Here is a 17,035-nt window from a genome sequence, read left to right on the forward strand (position 1 = left end):
CAATGCTGGTGCCTCTCACTTAGGAAGGAGCAACACGTGCAGAATGAGGTGGAAGGTCGTGACAGATGAGAAGTGGCCTTTTGGTCCACAGGTATTGAATCTGAGAAGTGATTGTCACTGGGGCTCATAAGACCTAAGAATGTTTAAGAAACAGAGCTAGGGGCATCGAATGGGTAATTTAGAGGTTGTTTTCAGTTTTTCTAGAAAATCTGTTTCTAGGAGCTGGGAGTGTATGTAGCTCAGTAATAGAGTACTTGCCTAGCATGCATGAAGCCCTGGGTTCAATTCCCAGCAATGTAAAAATCCATTTCTAAATCCATGACAGAAAAAGGCTCCCAGAGCATGTGAATTGTGTTCCTCCTGCGTCAAGAGTGCCTTCACAGTTTACTCAAGGCTCAGTGCACTCAGATACTTGCAGGGAAAAATGAGAAGCCAGTGGAGATAAACTAGTCTGACTGGAAGTAAGGCTGATGGCAGGATCAGAGCAGGTACATGTAATCAGCCATCGCCCAGGCTGAAAGTGCCACCTGGCTCAGATCAACCCCCAGGTGATTCTGCCAACACAGGGTCAGTGCCAATGAATACAACTTCAAACTCTGAGAGTGGTGCTCATCTTAGCTCTTGTTTAATTTCAGTCAGATAATAAACATTTATAAATTTTTATACAACAAAACAAATACATGCAAAGTTACAAATATAGAAAATATAAAGTACATGCATATTTCAAAGACCAGTTAGTGGTGTTCACTTTGGATTCATATACAAAACTATTCAGTGCACATTGTAAGCCTAAGGGCCACACAACAGCCTTTCCCACGTATTAAGTACTTAGTACCTTACAAAACCATTAATGTGTTAGACTTTTCAGATGTTAACTGCTCTAAACAAAACTTCTAAGTTTGTCATATGCAATATATATTTCATATATACTTTTTAAAACATAAAACACCCATATAGTGCAAGCCAATTACATTGCAGAATAGTAATATTTATCTGCTAGGTGACAATATTGAACAATTTAGGGAACAACTTGACCTTATCTAAACATTTACAGAATTTCCTTTTCCACTCAGAATGGTTATTTCTGTCATCTGCAACCTAAGATATTTTTTAGATTGTCTCCCTGTTCTTTGATTCAAAAGCCAATTAGAGAAACTGAAGACTCGACCTAATCCTGGGTTTTGACATTTATGGGACAGAAATGAAGAAACCCAAGCTCCTTTTTGCATTCTTCACTTCGTAATCCTCCAAGAGGATCATGGTTTTGCAACTGCAGCCTTCCTTGGAGTTTCATCTCCTGGTGTCACCCAAACACGGTTAGTTATCACTCTAGTTTCCGGGAAACAAAGATTCACCTTCAGTGTTTAGGAGGCAATCTAACTTTTCTTGCTGCCTTAATTATCTATGATTTATTTACTAAAGAAAGGAATGCCACGTGTGGATGCTCTACACATCCCAAATGAGAGCTTGTCTCCAAAGGCACCATTCCCAAATGCTGGATTTTTCAGTCTCAGAAGTCTTTTGCCTGTGTTAATTATGTCCATCCCCTGTGAATATGTCCTCTGGCTGGAGGTTTAGGGTCACACTAATATTTACTCTAATTCAGCAACTGCTGTGTAGTTCCTTCTGCAAAAAGCAAGATGTCATCACAGCTCTCTGAAAACACACAGCACATGCTCCAGGGCTGAGCCTGCGGCCCAAGAGTTGAGGATTTCTAGTGTTTTTTCTTTTGAATGAGTATTACGTGGCCCCCTTCCAAACTTGGAAGAAATGATATCAAGTTTTCTTAACAGGGATGAGAAAAAAGTTCCAAACTACTATGAAATCATTGCTAAGCCAGGGCATTCATGCCCTGAGCTCTGGCTACTAAAGGAGCCAGAGGTATTCAGGCAAAAGTCTTGGAGGACCATTTTAAGATCTATTTTAGTCTTTATCTGTTGCACTAGACCAAAAATAAGCCTAGATTAACCAGTGATCATTTACTGTTATACTGGCTCAGCATTAGCCTTGGTCCACGAAGGACTCAATCAAAGGGCCCTTGAATAAACAGCATCCAAGTCTACTCGGCATTTTCTGGTGCCCATCAGTGCCAAGGGTATAGCCTAAGGGGGATGAAGAGAAAAGCAAGAATGAGACACCACCACTAAAATGGCTGCAGGTGGACACCCCCCTCCCCACCCTGGACCAAGATAAAGAAGACTTGGAAACAGGAAGACCTTCCTCATCCCACGATCAGGAAAATGAGGAAGGAGATGAGGAGGATCACAGGTGGGGACGAGAAGAGGACCATGCTGGATCCTCTCTGATAGTAAGCCTGGGCCTCCTGCTGGTACTGGGTGATGCACATCTGCTCCACCACGCGCTCCATGATCTTAATGTCGGTCTCGGTGAAGTTCTCCCCTTTGGTGGTCGTGGTGACTGTGTGCTGCTTGACTGTGATATTGACGCAGTCATGCACAAAGTTGTTCTGGTTGCTGTACTGATCCACGGGCTTGTAGTACACTTGGTTGGGGTAACGATACATGTTTTCACGGTAGTAACGGTCCTCATAGTCGTTGCCAAAATGTATAAGGGGCCGGCTCATGGCACTCCCCAGCATGTAGCCACCAAGGCCCCCCACCACTGCCCCAGCCGCAGCAGCACCTGCCACATGCTTCATGTTGGTTTTTGGCTTATTAGGCTTGCCCCATTGATTGTGGGTGCCTCCTTGCCCCCAGCCACCACCGTGGGGTTGTCCCCAGCCACCACCACCATGGGGTTGCCCCCAACCTCCGCCACCATGGGGTTGCCCCCAGCCACCACCATGAGGCTGCCCCCAGCCACCACCACCTTGGGGTGGGTAGCGGTTGCCTCCAGGGCTGCCTTGCCCAGGGTAACGGCTTCCCCCAGTGTTCCACCCTCCTCCAGGCTTTGGTCGCTTTTTGCAGAGGCCAACGTCACTCAATGTGGCCACGAAGAGAACCAGCAGCCAGCAGCCAGGGTTCACCATGATGACTGATCTGCAAAATGAAGAAGAGGGCGTGGTATGAGTGACCTACATTTATCCTGAAACCATCTACTGTTTGCTGCATAATGAATGAATGCATAGCAGGGACCAGCTCCTCGCACCCTGGGCTTCTTGGTAACACTCTGGATAAAAGCAATTGTAAGTAACGGGCAACACAATTTATTCTCATTCTCTGAAGACAAATTTGACTTTGAGTTAATTTCCAGCTGTTTCCTGGAAACCTGAAAGAGAGGCAGAATGCCAGCAACTTTCCTTGGTGTAAAAATAATCGCCAGTTGGTAACCTGCATGTGTCTGGGAGGAACTACTAACTCCTGGTGGGTTTACCATGGTTTTGAGCTTCTTTAGAGCAGTCAATCTTAGAACTGGGCACATCCTCCTGGGGACACTGGAAGCTGTGCCACTAGTCTGCTATAAGGGGCATCAGCTCCTGTGGGGCATGGGTCTTCTACATCAAGAGGAACCATTCACCCACCAGGATGGAACTTATTCCCTCAAACCTGAGCAGTCACTTGCAGGGGCTGGGGGTTGAGACAAGTCCCCAGCTGCTTTGTGGATATCAAAAACCCTGGTGCGTCCCCTTCAGAGTAACCTGAGGCCACGTGGCCTGTGTGAGTTTATGAATGTAATGTCTAGTTAGGAAGTCCCCCAGGTGGATGTGGCAGGAATTATGCAAAAAAACCAGGCCCAGTGTCTTCTTTCCTCTGCAGGAATGTAGGCAGGGAATAAGTGGCTCTTGTTTGTAGCTGTGTCCTTAGGGGTTAGGGCAGCGCCTGGCACAGAGCAGGACACAATAGATTTTTGTTAAGTTAAAGAATTAATATCCCCTAAACATGTAAATGCCAAGAATAACTTCCTCAAAGGAATTCAATACAATTTTACTAGAAACAGGAAACACCCAGGATTTTGCAAGCCCATTCATTGCTCTCTCTAAAGACAGACAGGTGGGGCTGTTGAACACTCTGGGCAGTGTTCACAAGAAGTGCAATCACACTTGGTGCATGAGTTTTATTTTAGTATTCAATGTTTTATGAGTGATTTATTTTCTTCTAATTTTTGGTAGGAAAGAAATATTTTAGATTATAAAAGGGCTTTCACAGTTTAGAAATCAGCAATGAGCCAAATATCCTGAATCACAATTTATGACCCATTTTAGAATGTCCCTTCATCAAATTAGAAATTTCCTTTCAGAATAAAAGATCTCATTTACTCTGGGAGCTCTTCTCCAAGGACAGAGGTAAAAGACAGAGTAGAACGATTATTAAACAGAATATATATCCCAGATCAAATCATATGCTTCAAGATATCAAGTGTGCCGTAAGATCTAAAATGGTATACGCCGTCGTGTTCCTAGCACTGGGATTATCTTCAAATTTTAAAAAAGGCATAGTTTGTTTTCATATCCTGCTGAAATAACAACTAAATTGCATGCTATTCATGAGAATTATCAAACGAATAAAAGAGTTAATTAACATCCTGCTTAAGTTCCTACTAACATTATTAAAATTGGAAATGCTGGTGGTCATAAGTAAATGAAAATTACAAGTCAAATTAAAGTATTCAGATCATACTAATTAGGATTTTGGGAGGCTCCCTGAAGGAGCCATTGCTGTTCCCCCTCCGTTGTCGGCAGGCCTCCTCCCTGACCCACTCATCGTCTCATGGGTCCAGCTCTCGGCCTCCACGCTGCTCACACCCCCCAGGGAACCATCTCCTCACTTAACAGCTCCCAGTCTGAAGGGTTTTTAGGTCAACTCCTTCCTCCTTTACCCAGTGAGCCAAACCCAGACGACCTTGGGGTTACTCTTGAATTTTCTCTTTACAGCACACCTTGGCTCTATCAGCAAATCTAATTAGCTCCACCTTGACAAGAATCCTAAGCACCTTGGCTTCCCGCATTTTCCAACATGACAGTCTTAGCTGAAGCCTCCATCACTTCCCACCTGAGTCCTTCCCAGCCTCCCATCCAGCCTCCCTGCTTCTCCCTTGGCTCCTAGTGTGTGTTCTCTTTTTAATATGCAATTACATGGTGCCATTCCCTTGCCCCCAAGTGACATGCTTTTGTATTCAGGATAAAATGCAAAATCCTGACCATACTGGCGGGCCACAAGACCTGGCTCCACTGGTTTCCTCTCCCCAGCCTCCTGCTGCTCCTCAAACCAACCAGCAAATCACTTTCTCTGGGCCTTGGCACTTGCTATTGCTACTCAGGTGGCTCAAGTCTGCACAAATGTCATCTTGGGGCGGAGGCCTTCGCACCAATCCACGTAAAATAGCACCCCATCCTGTCCCCTTTCCCCGTTTCATTTCCTTCCAGAGTTGTCACGGCTACTTGACAAACTATTTATTGTAGCTACTGTCCATCTTCTCCACTGGAGCATAGGCTCCTCCAGGGCAGGGACTTGGTTTTGCTCAAAGCACGTCCCTGGACATGGCATCTGATTCATAGTGGATGCTGAATGAATGAAAGACCGTGAAAACTGCTCTGTAGTAGAGCATAAGGACTAAGCAAACTATAAATAAAGTATTTACAATGACTTTCTGAAGAGGATTATATTTATAAATTTACAAACCATTCTTTTCTCCATGGCCAGCTGATAGCTTCAGTTCAATAAAACAAACATTTGTTTCATGTGCCAGCCACGGTGGCAGGCTCTGGCTGGCTGGAGATTCAGTATGACCTGAAAAGGGAGGTGGGAGGAAGGGGAGGCTGCAACCACACTGAGTTGGGCCCTGAATGCCCCATTTAAGGCTGTAAGAGTTAACAGCTCTTGACGGAGGGTGTAGCTGGTGGTAGATTGCTTGGCTAGCATGCCGAGGCCCTGGGTTCAAACCCTTGCAACACACACACATATGTAGAAAGAGTTAGGGCTCTCTAAGCTCATGATGACACAGGACCAGCAATGATACCCTATGGTGAGGGAGGAACAGAGGACAGAAACCAGGCACAGAAGGTGGATGGCATCCAACAGCATTTGGAATGGAGAAGGGTGGTGAGAGAGGATACTGGCAGGTCTGAGGCAGCCTCAGTACCTGAGCAAGACCCTGTCTTAAAATAAACAGGGCTGGGGATCTAGCTCAGTGGTTGAGTGTGCCTGGGTTCAATCCCCAGTACCTTTGTTGGAAGTGTCCCAGTTCAGATGCTCAGATTATCTATGGCCAGTTCTTTATCGAGAGTACTGTGTACTATGTTTGTTTTACGAATGAAAAATCCGTGTGAGATGGATAGTCTTTCCATTATAATATAAATTACAAAAATCACCTTCAGAATTAATGCATTTGACATATACTGATGGAATAACTAGTATATGCCATTTATTTTAAGAAATAGAAGCTGGGTGGAGTGGTATATACCTATAATCCCAGTTACTTAAGAAGCTGAGGTGGAAGGATCCCAAGTTTGAGCAACTTAGCGAGACTCTGTCTCAAAAATAAAATAAAAAGGGCTGGGGATGTAGCTCAACAGTAAGAGCTGCACAGGGTGCATTCAAAGCCCACTCAGTGTGGTTCCCTGCAGCCTCCTCTTCCTCCCACCTCCTAGTTCACGCCATACTGTACTTGTCCTTGCCTGGCATGTGCAAGGCCCTGGGTTCAAAGCCCAGTACTGTCAAAAGAAAAAAACAAACAGAAGGAAAACTAGAATTGACCAATGACCAAAGAAAAATGGAGAAAAATGTGGTCAAAAATTATATATTATGCTGGGCGCTCTGATGTATACCTAAAATCCCAGTGACTCAGGAAGCTGAGGCAGGAGAATAGCAAGTTTGAGGCCAGTCAGCAAGTTGGTGAGATCTTGTGTCAAAATGAAAAACAGAGTTGGGGATGTAGCTCAGTGATAAGAGCACCTGTGTTCAATCTCCAGAGTGGTAAAACAAAACAAAACAAAACAAACAACAACAACAACAAAAACCCTAAACAATGAGAGAAACTATCCATCTATCTAGTAATGTAATATTATAATACAGAAACTTACTGATTCCTGTCATGGTTTGGATGTGCTTTGTGCCCTAAGGGTTGGAGGCTCAATCCTCAATGTGGCAAGGTTGGGAGGTAACAGTCATTAAGAGGCGGGGTCTAGTGAGAGGTTCTTAGGTCACTGGAGGTGCTACTCCCCAGAAGGGATTAAGGCAGCTACCAGGGGCATGGGTTAGTTCTCTGGAGAGTGAGTTGTTAAAGAGAAAGCCCAAACCCAGAGTCACTTTTGACTTCCTGTCTGGTGATACGATCTTTCCTTCTCACATTCATTCCTTCCATCGTGGGGCCATCTGCCACGAGGCTCCTACCAGAGCCAAGCTGATGCTCACCATGCTCTTCTACCTCCAGGTCTGTAAGCAAAACAAACCTCTTTGCTTTACAAAGCATAGGGTATTTCACTACAGTAACAAAATGGTCTCATATAATAGTTTTATACATATTTTGAATGTCTTTTAAGATTGTAGAATTATGTGAGGGGCCAAGGACACAATTGTAAGATATTTAGTTTGGTGTGTTCAAAGCCCAAAAAAGATATTGAGTATCTAGAGTCTTATGAAATAAGAGGAAAAGTACACTGTTGAAATTGGAGAAGTGGGTAAAGGTCTTAGTAGGAGGTTAATACCATAGAATTGTTTTTTCCAAAAGTTCATCCTAACTGTATGTAAAGAAGAAAATTTAGCCATTTAGGGCAGAAAAGGAAATGGAGAGACCAGTTAGAAAATTATTAAAGAAAGATGGCAGCATGCCTGGGATGAGGCTGATGAGCTATAAATAAATGAAATGTAATCTGCAGAAGGAACCAATTAGACCTGCTGATAGAGCAGAGAGGAATGAGAGTTGCCCAAGCTTGTGGCTTTCATAACCTGGGGTTGGTGGTGATACCATTTCTGAAATAGGAGAAACTGGAAGAAGGCCATAGTTGGGCAAACAAAACTAACAGTTAGTTTAGACACATAAACTTTGCCATATCTAGGAGACATTCAAGTGGGAGCATGGAGTGAGAGTTTAGGCAGTTGTTTAAAGAATCTGGAAAGCAGCAGAGATAAACATTTGGGCATCTTTACCTGATATACAGTGTTTATAACCAATGGGGTAAAGGGACAAGATTCAAATTCTTGCTGGACAAAGTGGCCCACAACTGTAATCCCAGCAATTTTCAGGAGGCTGAGAAAGGAGGGTCACATGTTTGAGGCCAGCCTGGATAACTGAGTGAGACCCTGTATCAAAATAAAATTTGTAAAGAGATGGGGCTGTAGCTCAGTGGTAGAGCACTTGCCTAGCATGTGTGATGCCCTGGGCTCAATCTCCACTACTGCAAAAAGAGAGAGAGAGAGAGAGAGAGAGAGAGAGAGAGAGAGAGAGAGAGAGAGAGAGAGAGAGAGAAAGAGAGAGAAAGAGAAAGAGAGAAAGAGAAAGATTCAACCCCTAGTATGAAGGCTGACATTCAGCCAGTCTGCTACACAATCTCCAGTGATAGGAATATTTTCACATCCATAGAAAAGACCACCAAACTAATTCTAATAGTTTAGTAAAAGCAGAATGCACTGTGAACAGTAAGGATTATTTTAGGAATAACAGAATATCTCAAAATCAGGAAATCTTAACAGATCTTAACAGGTCAAGGAAGGAAAAAACTCAAATTTTTTGCAGACGTCAAAAAGTTTTCAACTATCCCAGTGGTTGATTCTAGCTTTTATTTCTTGTGCTATGTGAGTCCTGTTAAGGAAGTCTGATCCTAAGCCAACAAGTTGAAGGTTTGGACCTACTTTTTCTTCTATAAGATGCAGGGAAACTAAAAAGCTTTCGCTCAGCAAAGGAAACTATCAGTAATGTGAAGAGAGAGCCTACAGAGTGGGAGAATATCTTTGCCACTCATACTTCAGATAGAGCACTAATTTCCAGAATCTATAAAGAACTCAAAAAACTCTACACCAAGAATACAAATAATCCAATCAACAAATGGGCTAAGGAAATGAACAGACACTTCACAGAAGAAGATGTACAAGCAATCAACAGATATATGAAAAAATGTTCAACATCTCTAGTAATAAGAGAAATGCAAATCAAAACTACCCTAAGATTCCATCTCACCCCAATTAGAATGGCAATTATCAAGAACACAAGCAACAATAGGTGTTGGAGAGGATGTGGGGAAAAAGGTACCCTCATACATTGCTGGTGGGGCTGCAAATTAGTGTAGCCACTCTGGAAAGCAGTATAGAGATTTCTCAGAAAGCTTGGAATGGACCCACCATTTGACCCAGCTATCCCACTCCTTGGCCTATACCCAAAGGACTTAAAATCAGCATACTACAGAGATACAGCCATATCAATGTTCATAGCTGCTCAATTCACTATAGCCAGATTGTGGAACCAACCTAGATGCCCTTCAGTTGATGAATGGATAAAGAAACTGTGGCATATATATCCAATGGAATATTACTCCGCCATGAAGAATGATAAAATTATGGCATTTGCAGGCAAATGGATGAAATTGGAGGATATCATGCTAAGGGAGATAAGCCAATCTCAAAAAACTAAAGGACGAATGATCTCACTGATAAGTGAATGAGGACATATAAGGGGGGGTAGAAGGGGTTAGCGTTAGGGTTAGGGTTAGGTTTAGGGTTAGGGATAAGGAGGGTGGTAAGAATGGAGGAAAGAAGGACTGTATAGAGGGAAAAGAGGGGTGGGAGGGGTGGGGTGGAAGGGAAAAAATAACAGAATGAATCAAACAAGATTGCCCTATGTAAATTTATGATTTTTAATTAAAATAAATAAATAAATAATATAAAAAATAAAAAATAAATAAATAAAAGTAGACCTCTATTGGAAAAAAAAAGTTTTCAACTAAAATCAACAACCATTCCTGACTGTAAAAAATTTAAGCTTTTTTTTTTTTTTTTTTTTTTTTTAAGTTTTTATAGGAGACCTGTGTGGTGGCACATGACTATTATGCCAACAATTGTGGAGGCTGAGTCAGGAGGATCACAAGTTTGAGGTCAACCTCAGCAACTTTATGAGACCCTCAGTAAATAAATAAAAGAGGGCTGGGGATGTGGCTCAGTGGTAGAACACCCCTGGGTTCAGTTCTCACTATTGTAAAAAGAAAAGAAAAAAGACAGAAGGAAAGAAGGAAGGAAGGGAGGAAGGAAAAGAAAAGAGAAAGAAAGTTTGTATGGAGGGTGGAGATGTAGTTCAGGGGCAGAGTATGTCCTTGGCATGTGAGGCTTTGGGTTACACACACACACACACACACAAACTGTATAGAACCAGAAGGATAGTCCTTTTCCATCAAGAGTGGTTATCACAAATACAACGCTAACATCGTAGTCTAATTTTTGTTTCTAAAAAAAAAAAAAAAAGGGAAGGCATTTGCACTAATATGGCAAATAAGACGATGATGCAATCTATTGCTGTTATTATTTTAGATGGTGCTGGAAGTTCACATAGATGTGATTTTCTATCAGTAAAATCATCCGAATGGTCTTAGAATAAAGGAGTGAATTCACGAGGGTGGCAACTGTTGAAATCAACATACAAAAACTAGTGATTCCCTAAATCAGCTGTAATTATTTGGAAGATTTAGTAGGCAAAACATTCCATTCGTAATGGCAATAAAAATTTCAAAATACCTAGGGTTTAACTTCCAAATAAATAGTAGGATTTATATGAGGAAAGCGGTGCAACCGTAGGTTCATTCCCCAGCACTGAAAAAAGAAAAAAAAGAACTAAAAAATTTTGGAATGAGAAGGAAAAGCAGAATGCATCTGGTCTGCCAGATACTGGAATGCAAAACTACAATGAGATCATGTGGCACTGGTTACAAGAGCAGAATGGCAGGGTCATGGAACTAGAGAGAAGGTACACAAAGATTCATGAATTATTCCACTGATTCTATTCTCATTTTTTTTTTAACTTTTAATTTTTAAAAATTAATTAATTTATATTTTGGTACTGGGGATTTAACCCAGGGGCATTCTACCACTGAGCTACACCCCAGTCCTTTTTAATTTTTTACTTTGAGGCAAGAGTCTCTAAGTTGTTAAGGATCTTGCTAAATTGCTGAGGCTGGTCTCAAACTTGTGATCCTCCTACCTCAGCCTCCCTAGTTATTGGGATTACATGTGTACATCACTGCACCCAGTCCATTCTCATTTATTGATGGGGACTGGGCCAGAGCTAGAAAGAACTTGTCCTAGGGTCATAACGATCCAAGATGATGGAGCTGTGATCCAAGTTTAGTGGTCTTAATGGCCTTCCAGACCATTAAGGGAGTGTGTTGGTGGCAAACTTTTTATAAATCCGAGTAATGCATAACAACTTGAAGTTTAATTGGCTAAGTTAGGAATAGGGGAGAATCAAGCAGCACCCCCCCCCCACACACACACTGTCTTCGGGGAAATTTTCTATTCTTTCTTGAGCTAAATAGAAAACATTTGTCACAATTTTTTTAAGGTTCTGAAGTCACTGACCCTTGTTTGATGTAAGTCTTACAAAATTTTGGAGCTGGGGATATAGCTCAGTTGGTAGAGTGCTTGACTAGCATGAGAGAGAGAGGAGAGAGGAGAGAGAGAGAGAGGAGAGAGAGGAGAGAGAGGAGAGAGAGAGAGGAGAGAGAGAGGGGAGAGAGAGAGGGGAGAGAGAGAGGAGAGAGAGAGGAGAGAGGGAGGGGAGGGAGAGAGAGAGAGAGAGAGAGAGAGAGAGAGAGAGAGAGAGAGAGAGAGAGAGAGAGAAAGAGAGAGAGAGAATGAATTTTGGGAAAAAAAATTAAGGTAGGGATTTTTTAACTGTCACTCTGAGGTCCAGCTCTGTATTAAATAGGGCAAAGGGCCCCCAACCTGGTCCATCATTAGAATTACTTGAAGAACAGTTGGGTGCAGTGACACAATGCCTGTAAGCTCAGCAGCTTGGGAGGTTGAAGAAGGAGGATCCCAAATTCAAGGTCAGCCTCAGCAATTTAATGAGGCCCTAAGTAAATTAGCAAGACCCTGTGGGGATGTGGCTCAGTGGTTAAGCATCCCAGGTTCAATAAGTGGTACCAAAAGAAAAAAAAAAATTTACAAGAATCACTTGAAGATAAGATTGCCAGAACCCAGAGAGGTACAGCTACAGGATTTTGGAAGCTTCCTAGGGAACTGGCATTCCTAGCCAGGCTTGCAGCTAGGTCCTCCTAAATGTGACACTTAACATTATAATACTTTTCTTCCTGAAAGGAGCACATCTCTTGAAGTGATCATACAATACCATGGTTGCAGCAAGTAGAATATAGTAGGATCAAAGGGTTAACAAACTGAGACCGCAACTCAATCTCAAGAGCTGCGGCATACAACTTCACTTGGGGTTATTTTATAATGTTGTAGCCATCCCCAGGTTAGATACAGACGTGTGTTCAATGTTTAATATGCAGCAGTTCACAGTTGATATAGTTGCCTTGGAATTAGAAATAAGATCTGAAAAGGGAGAATGGACTAGGTAAGTTAAAACTAGTTGAGAAAAACCTTTCGTCTTGGCTTTGTCAGTTGGTTGAGAGTGATGTTCAGTGCCAATCTGATGCAGAAATGTTTATGTTATCGTTGGGCTTTTTATTACATTATTTTAAAAATATTTGCTCCCTTATACAATTCAGCATAATTCTAAAGAAAGTCATAGTGGTTTTTGCTCTGCAAAATCAACTGACTTTACATGAAGAAATAATGCAGTTAGGTGTAAGTTATACATTACCAAATGGCCTCTGGAGCCAGGGCTTATGATTATAGCCTTTCCTGACTTGGATTTGCTGTGACAGTTGGTGACTTTCAATCATCACAAGACCAAAGAGATTTCACAGGGTACAATCTGTTGTGACTCACCTAAACTGGGCAGGTGCCTCTGTGAAGACAGAATGCTTTGGCTTGGTTGAAATTGTTCAGTTTGAAGTATATTCAGGAGTCCTTAAAAACAACAATGAAAAACTGGAATTGATAAATGAATCCAAGAAGTGACTCTTGAAAAGAAAAATCTAATACACAGATTACTAAACCAGTAATCTATTTGAGAAAAAAATGAAGTAGCCCTTGAAAAAGGAAATAAGGTCAGCTAAAAATGTCTCATTCTAAGAAGAAAACATGATAATGATCTCTCCCTCTCTCACCAACACACAGAAAACTGTGGGTCCATCTCATTTCAGAAACTGAAACTGAGTCAGGTGCAGTGGCTCTCGCCTGTAATCCCAACTATTTGGCAGGAAGATTACAAGTTCAAGGCCAGCCTGGGCAACTCATTGAGACCCTGTCTCAAAAAAAATTATAAAAAAGGGGGTGGTGGTGCTGGGGATGTAGCTCAGAGGTAGGTTACTCCTGGATTCACTCTCCAAGACCATACAAACAAACCAAAAACCTGTCCCAGGATTCAATAACATTAGTTAATGAAAACGATGTATCAACAACAACAACAAAAATAGGACCATGTATAATTTGTTAGTACTTTCATTTTCTGTGCTTTCCCTTTCATATTTTTCACCTCTGTATTCACGCATGAACCCCCCACCTATCATTGGCTCCAAATCAAGATTTTTGATGGTTATATAATGTTCCTCTCAGTTAATGTGTCATTTTTCTTAGCAATCCTGCTGTTAAACATTTTCCTTGTTTCTCAGTTGGTTCTAATTTTAGATCATTCTGCTTGGAATAGGTACCTGCATATGGCCTTTTTTTTTTTTTTTTTCCTTTCTATCTTGTTTGTTTTTTTCCATAGCAGGTAAATTCCCAGGAGCAGTATTTCTGGGTCACTGCTTTCAACTAATGCATCCTCAGATTGTTTTATAAAAGGTCTGTATTGATTCACAATGTCTCCAGTGGGTGTGACTAGGAAACAAAAAAGCATGGGTACCAAGGGTCTGTTTTAAGCAGATGGTTAATGTTGTAATCATCCCCGGAAGAACATCATTTTCTCCTTTTTATGAACGGGCAAAAGGAGGGTTAGGAAATTAGGTAACCTGTCTAAAGTCACGGAAGTGGGTTGCAAACTCAGATTTCTAACCCTGCAGCCCTGCCACTTGCCTGAATATCTGAATATTCAAAGTTTCAGGCAACCTTCCAGCAGGGCTTGCTGTCACTGTTGTTTTTGTTAATTTAATAGATGTAAAATGGTAACCTAAATTTGCTTCAATTTGCATTTTATTATGTAAATGACTCATCATTTCACTATTTACCTATTATAACCCTGGCATTTTCTTTTCACAAGGATGGAAAGCTTGTGTCAGGTACAAATGATATACAAATTCTATCCTGGCTACCCTGCTTCCTTTCCCTTTCCGGTTCTTAAAGAGCTTCTCAGTGTTTGTGTAGGTAAAATTGTTCCTTTTCCTAGGTGATATTTTTCTTTTTCAAATCTGGGAGGGTAGTTGATTTTTCCAAATGTCTGACATTTATTCAATTTTCTGTTCCTATTTTTCAGATAATTAAAATTTATACAAATCTTTAATTCTATTCTGGATAGAACCTGGAGTTTTGTATAAGGAAAAGAGAAACATCTCAAATGTTCAGCACAAGGGGAACTACTTATTAAGTCATGATACTCTAAAACAAGAAAATAACGCAGCCATACAGATAACCATAAAATTGCATTTCACTGTTCAAGAAACCGAAAAACAGAAAGCAGTGGACTTTGAGATGGTCAGGGTGGATGTGATGACGATGGAATTCCGCGGTAAAAATTATATGTTCGCTAGGGCTACTACAGAGAGGAAGGGAAAAAATAAAAAATGAACCCACCCCCTCCCACACTGTTTCATAACGAAAGGAAACGTGAAGGAGCCTGCCTTCAGGTGTAGGAGGCCGGTTATCCGCGGCCAGCCGGCCAGGCTCTCTTCCCTTGCAGCCCCACTGATGGCCCAGTTCTGTTCCTTCAGAAGAGCAGGAAAGAATGTGAAAACCGCTGCTGAGGGTCCGAGGCTACACCTGGGGCGGGGCAGAGAGCCCAGCCCCCAAAGCCCGAAGTCGGGCTGCAGACCCTCGACCCGGGGAACCCAGGCAATCCCCGCCTTGCAAATGAAGGGCGGAGCCTACACGAGACCCCGCCCCCGCGCGCCGGGCCGGTCCCCGGGAGGTTGCCAAGGGGGCGGGGCTGCAGCCTCCCCCGGTACTCTTTCGCTGGCCAGAAATGGAGGGCACCGCGCACTCCCGGGGGGTGCTCAACCGCTGGGGAGCGAGGCCGGGAGCAAGCGCTCGCGTACCCAGTCTCTCACTGCCCTCTGGGCATCGGGAAGCAGCTCGGCTTGGCCCAGGGGCATCCTGGCCTCTGCCCTCCGGCTCCGAGGGAGACTGACTGACCAGGAGTCTGGAGCCCAGCGTCCCCCAGGGGCCTGGCCTCTCCGAGCGTTTGCGGCCCCCCGGTTCTCCGACTGCCGGTGACCCCCCCCCCCTACTTCCCCAGTGACCTGCCGCCCGCGCGGTCGCGCGACTCGCCCATCCCGCAGGCCGGTGGGGTGGGGTGGGGTGGGGGAAGCGGTCAGAGGCACCTCTGTCCCACCAACATCCCCCCGAGGGGCTCCGCCAGCCCCTCCCCGATTCCGAATAAAAGGGGCTCTCGTAAAACCTTAAAGCCAAGCCAAGCAGCGTCATCCGAAGAGACGAGCGCACAGGGCAGGCCCAAGACTAGCCACGCGCCCGCCGGGCGCCCCAGCCCCTTCCCACCGCCCGGGTCCTCCGGACCTTACCCGGCCGCGCGCCCTCGCGCCTCGACCCCACGGCCCCGGGCCTCACTCTCGGCCTCCGCGGCTCCCCCGCGGGAGTTCCTAGGATCCCCGCCCCCGGCCCGCGCTGGGTGTTTACCTGCCTCGGAAGCGAGGAGGGACGCTCGCAGCGCCGCGGCTGTCAGCGACTGGCGCAGGGCGCCGGCAGCGCGCAGGGCGCAGGAGGGGCGGGGGCGGGGAAGAGAGGCGCGGCGCTCGCGGGCGGAGGTCGGCGCGGGACCAATTACCTTGCAGCCAAGCTCACGCTCCCCGGCACGGGGCCGACATCCGGCCCCGGCTTACCTTAAAGGGTGCCGGACTCCAGAGCAGGGCTGGGAATGAGTCACCACATAAAACGTGTTGAGATTCGCTTAAACATTTGCATCAGTCGTTACGCCTCCGGGTGGCATCGCTCCCTGACGTTGCTCATTGACTATAAAAAATCATCTTTAATGATTCGGTCCAGAGCTCCAGATCACCGTTATATAATGGAAACTCGAGAAAATGAAAGGTTACATGCGGAATGAGAACGCAATCTCTGGAACTTTGGTAAATAAAAATTTCAAAAGAGAAAGATTTGGCTAACCTGGATTGAGCCCAAAATTTATATTTTTCACTTAAAGCCTTAAAATTTGAGACCTAGAAAGGACATTGGCTATTACCTGCCCCTCCATTTCACTTTCTGCTCCTCATATGCAAAAGGGATGATTTAGATTATGATATTGACAGAGAGGAAAAAATGTAATACATTGAACAAGCCTGCATATGACCTAAGCAGTTCATATGATGCAGAAAGGGTCTTCTTGCTCAAGATTCCTGCTGAAATATTAGATGTGGTTGCTGAGCTGCGGTTTCCCAGCTGAGAGGCTGGGGCAGGAGGATTTAAGTTCCGATGCTAACCTGGGCAGCTTAGCCACACCCTGTCTCAAAATAAAAAATAAAAAGGGCTGGAGATGTAGCTTAGTGGTAGAGGACCCCTGGGTTAAATACCCAGTACAGGAAAATTAAAATTAAAATTAAAATTAAAATTAAAATTAAAAAAGAAAGAAGATGGGTGTTATCATATTTGAAGGAAGTCCAAGGATAAAGCGAGAGGACAGGAATTAGTGTTGGGCAGACCATATAAATTATTGCTTCCATTGAGGCACTTTGGAGCATGAAAGGGGCATAAACTAAAACTGGGAAAAACAGGACATCTAGTCTCACATTATGGGCAAGAGGCTTACAAAAAGTTTAAGAGGTTTAACAACAACAACAACAACAACAACAAAGTTTAAGAACGTTAAGACACCCACTGAAAACAGGATTTGGATTAAATATTTGTTATCTCAGGAGCTATCA

At 43.7% G+C, this 17,035-nt stretch overlaps 1 protein-coding gene across 3 annotated transcripts; it reads right to left on the reverse strand.

The window, feature by feature from the left end:
* Positions 1-609: 609 nt before the first annotated feature.
* PRNP (prion protein (Kanno blood group)) lies at positions 610-16,020 on the reverse strand. Of its 3 annotated transcripts, none has more exons than XM_079127398.1 (3): positions 15,998-16,020; positions 12,834-12,914; positions 610-2,999 (listed from the first exon to the last, which is right to left on the reverse strand). In XM_079127398.1, the coding sequence occupies exon 3, from the start codon at positions 2,987-2,989 to the stop codon at positions 2,222-2,224; it is 768 nt and encodes a 255-aa protein (XP_078983524.1). In that variant the 5' UTR covers positions 2,990-2,999; positions 12,834-12,914; positions 15,998-16,020; the 3' UTR covers positions 610-2,221. The 3 variants fall into 3 exon arrangements, with proteins under 3 accessions (XP_078983524.1, XP_078983522.1, XP_078983523.1); XM_079127396.1 differs by lacking the exon at positions 15,998-16,020 and adding an exon at positions 15,795-15,931; XM_079127397.1 differs by lacking the exon at positions 15,998-16,020 and adding an exon at positions 14,783-14,872.
* Positions 16,021-17,035: the final 1,015 nt, after the last annotated feature.

This window comes from Sciurus vulgaris (genome assembly GCF_902686455.1).
Source record: "Sciurus vulgaris genome assembly, chromosome: 2".
Taxonomy (NCBI): Eukaryota; Metazoa; Chordata; class Mammalia; order Rodentia; family Sciuridae; genus Sciurus; species Sciurus vulgaris.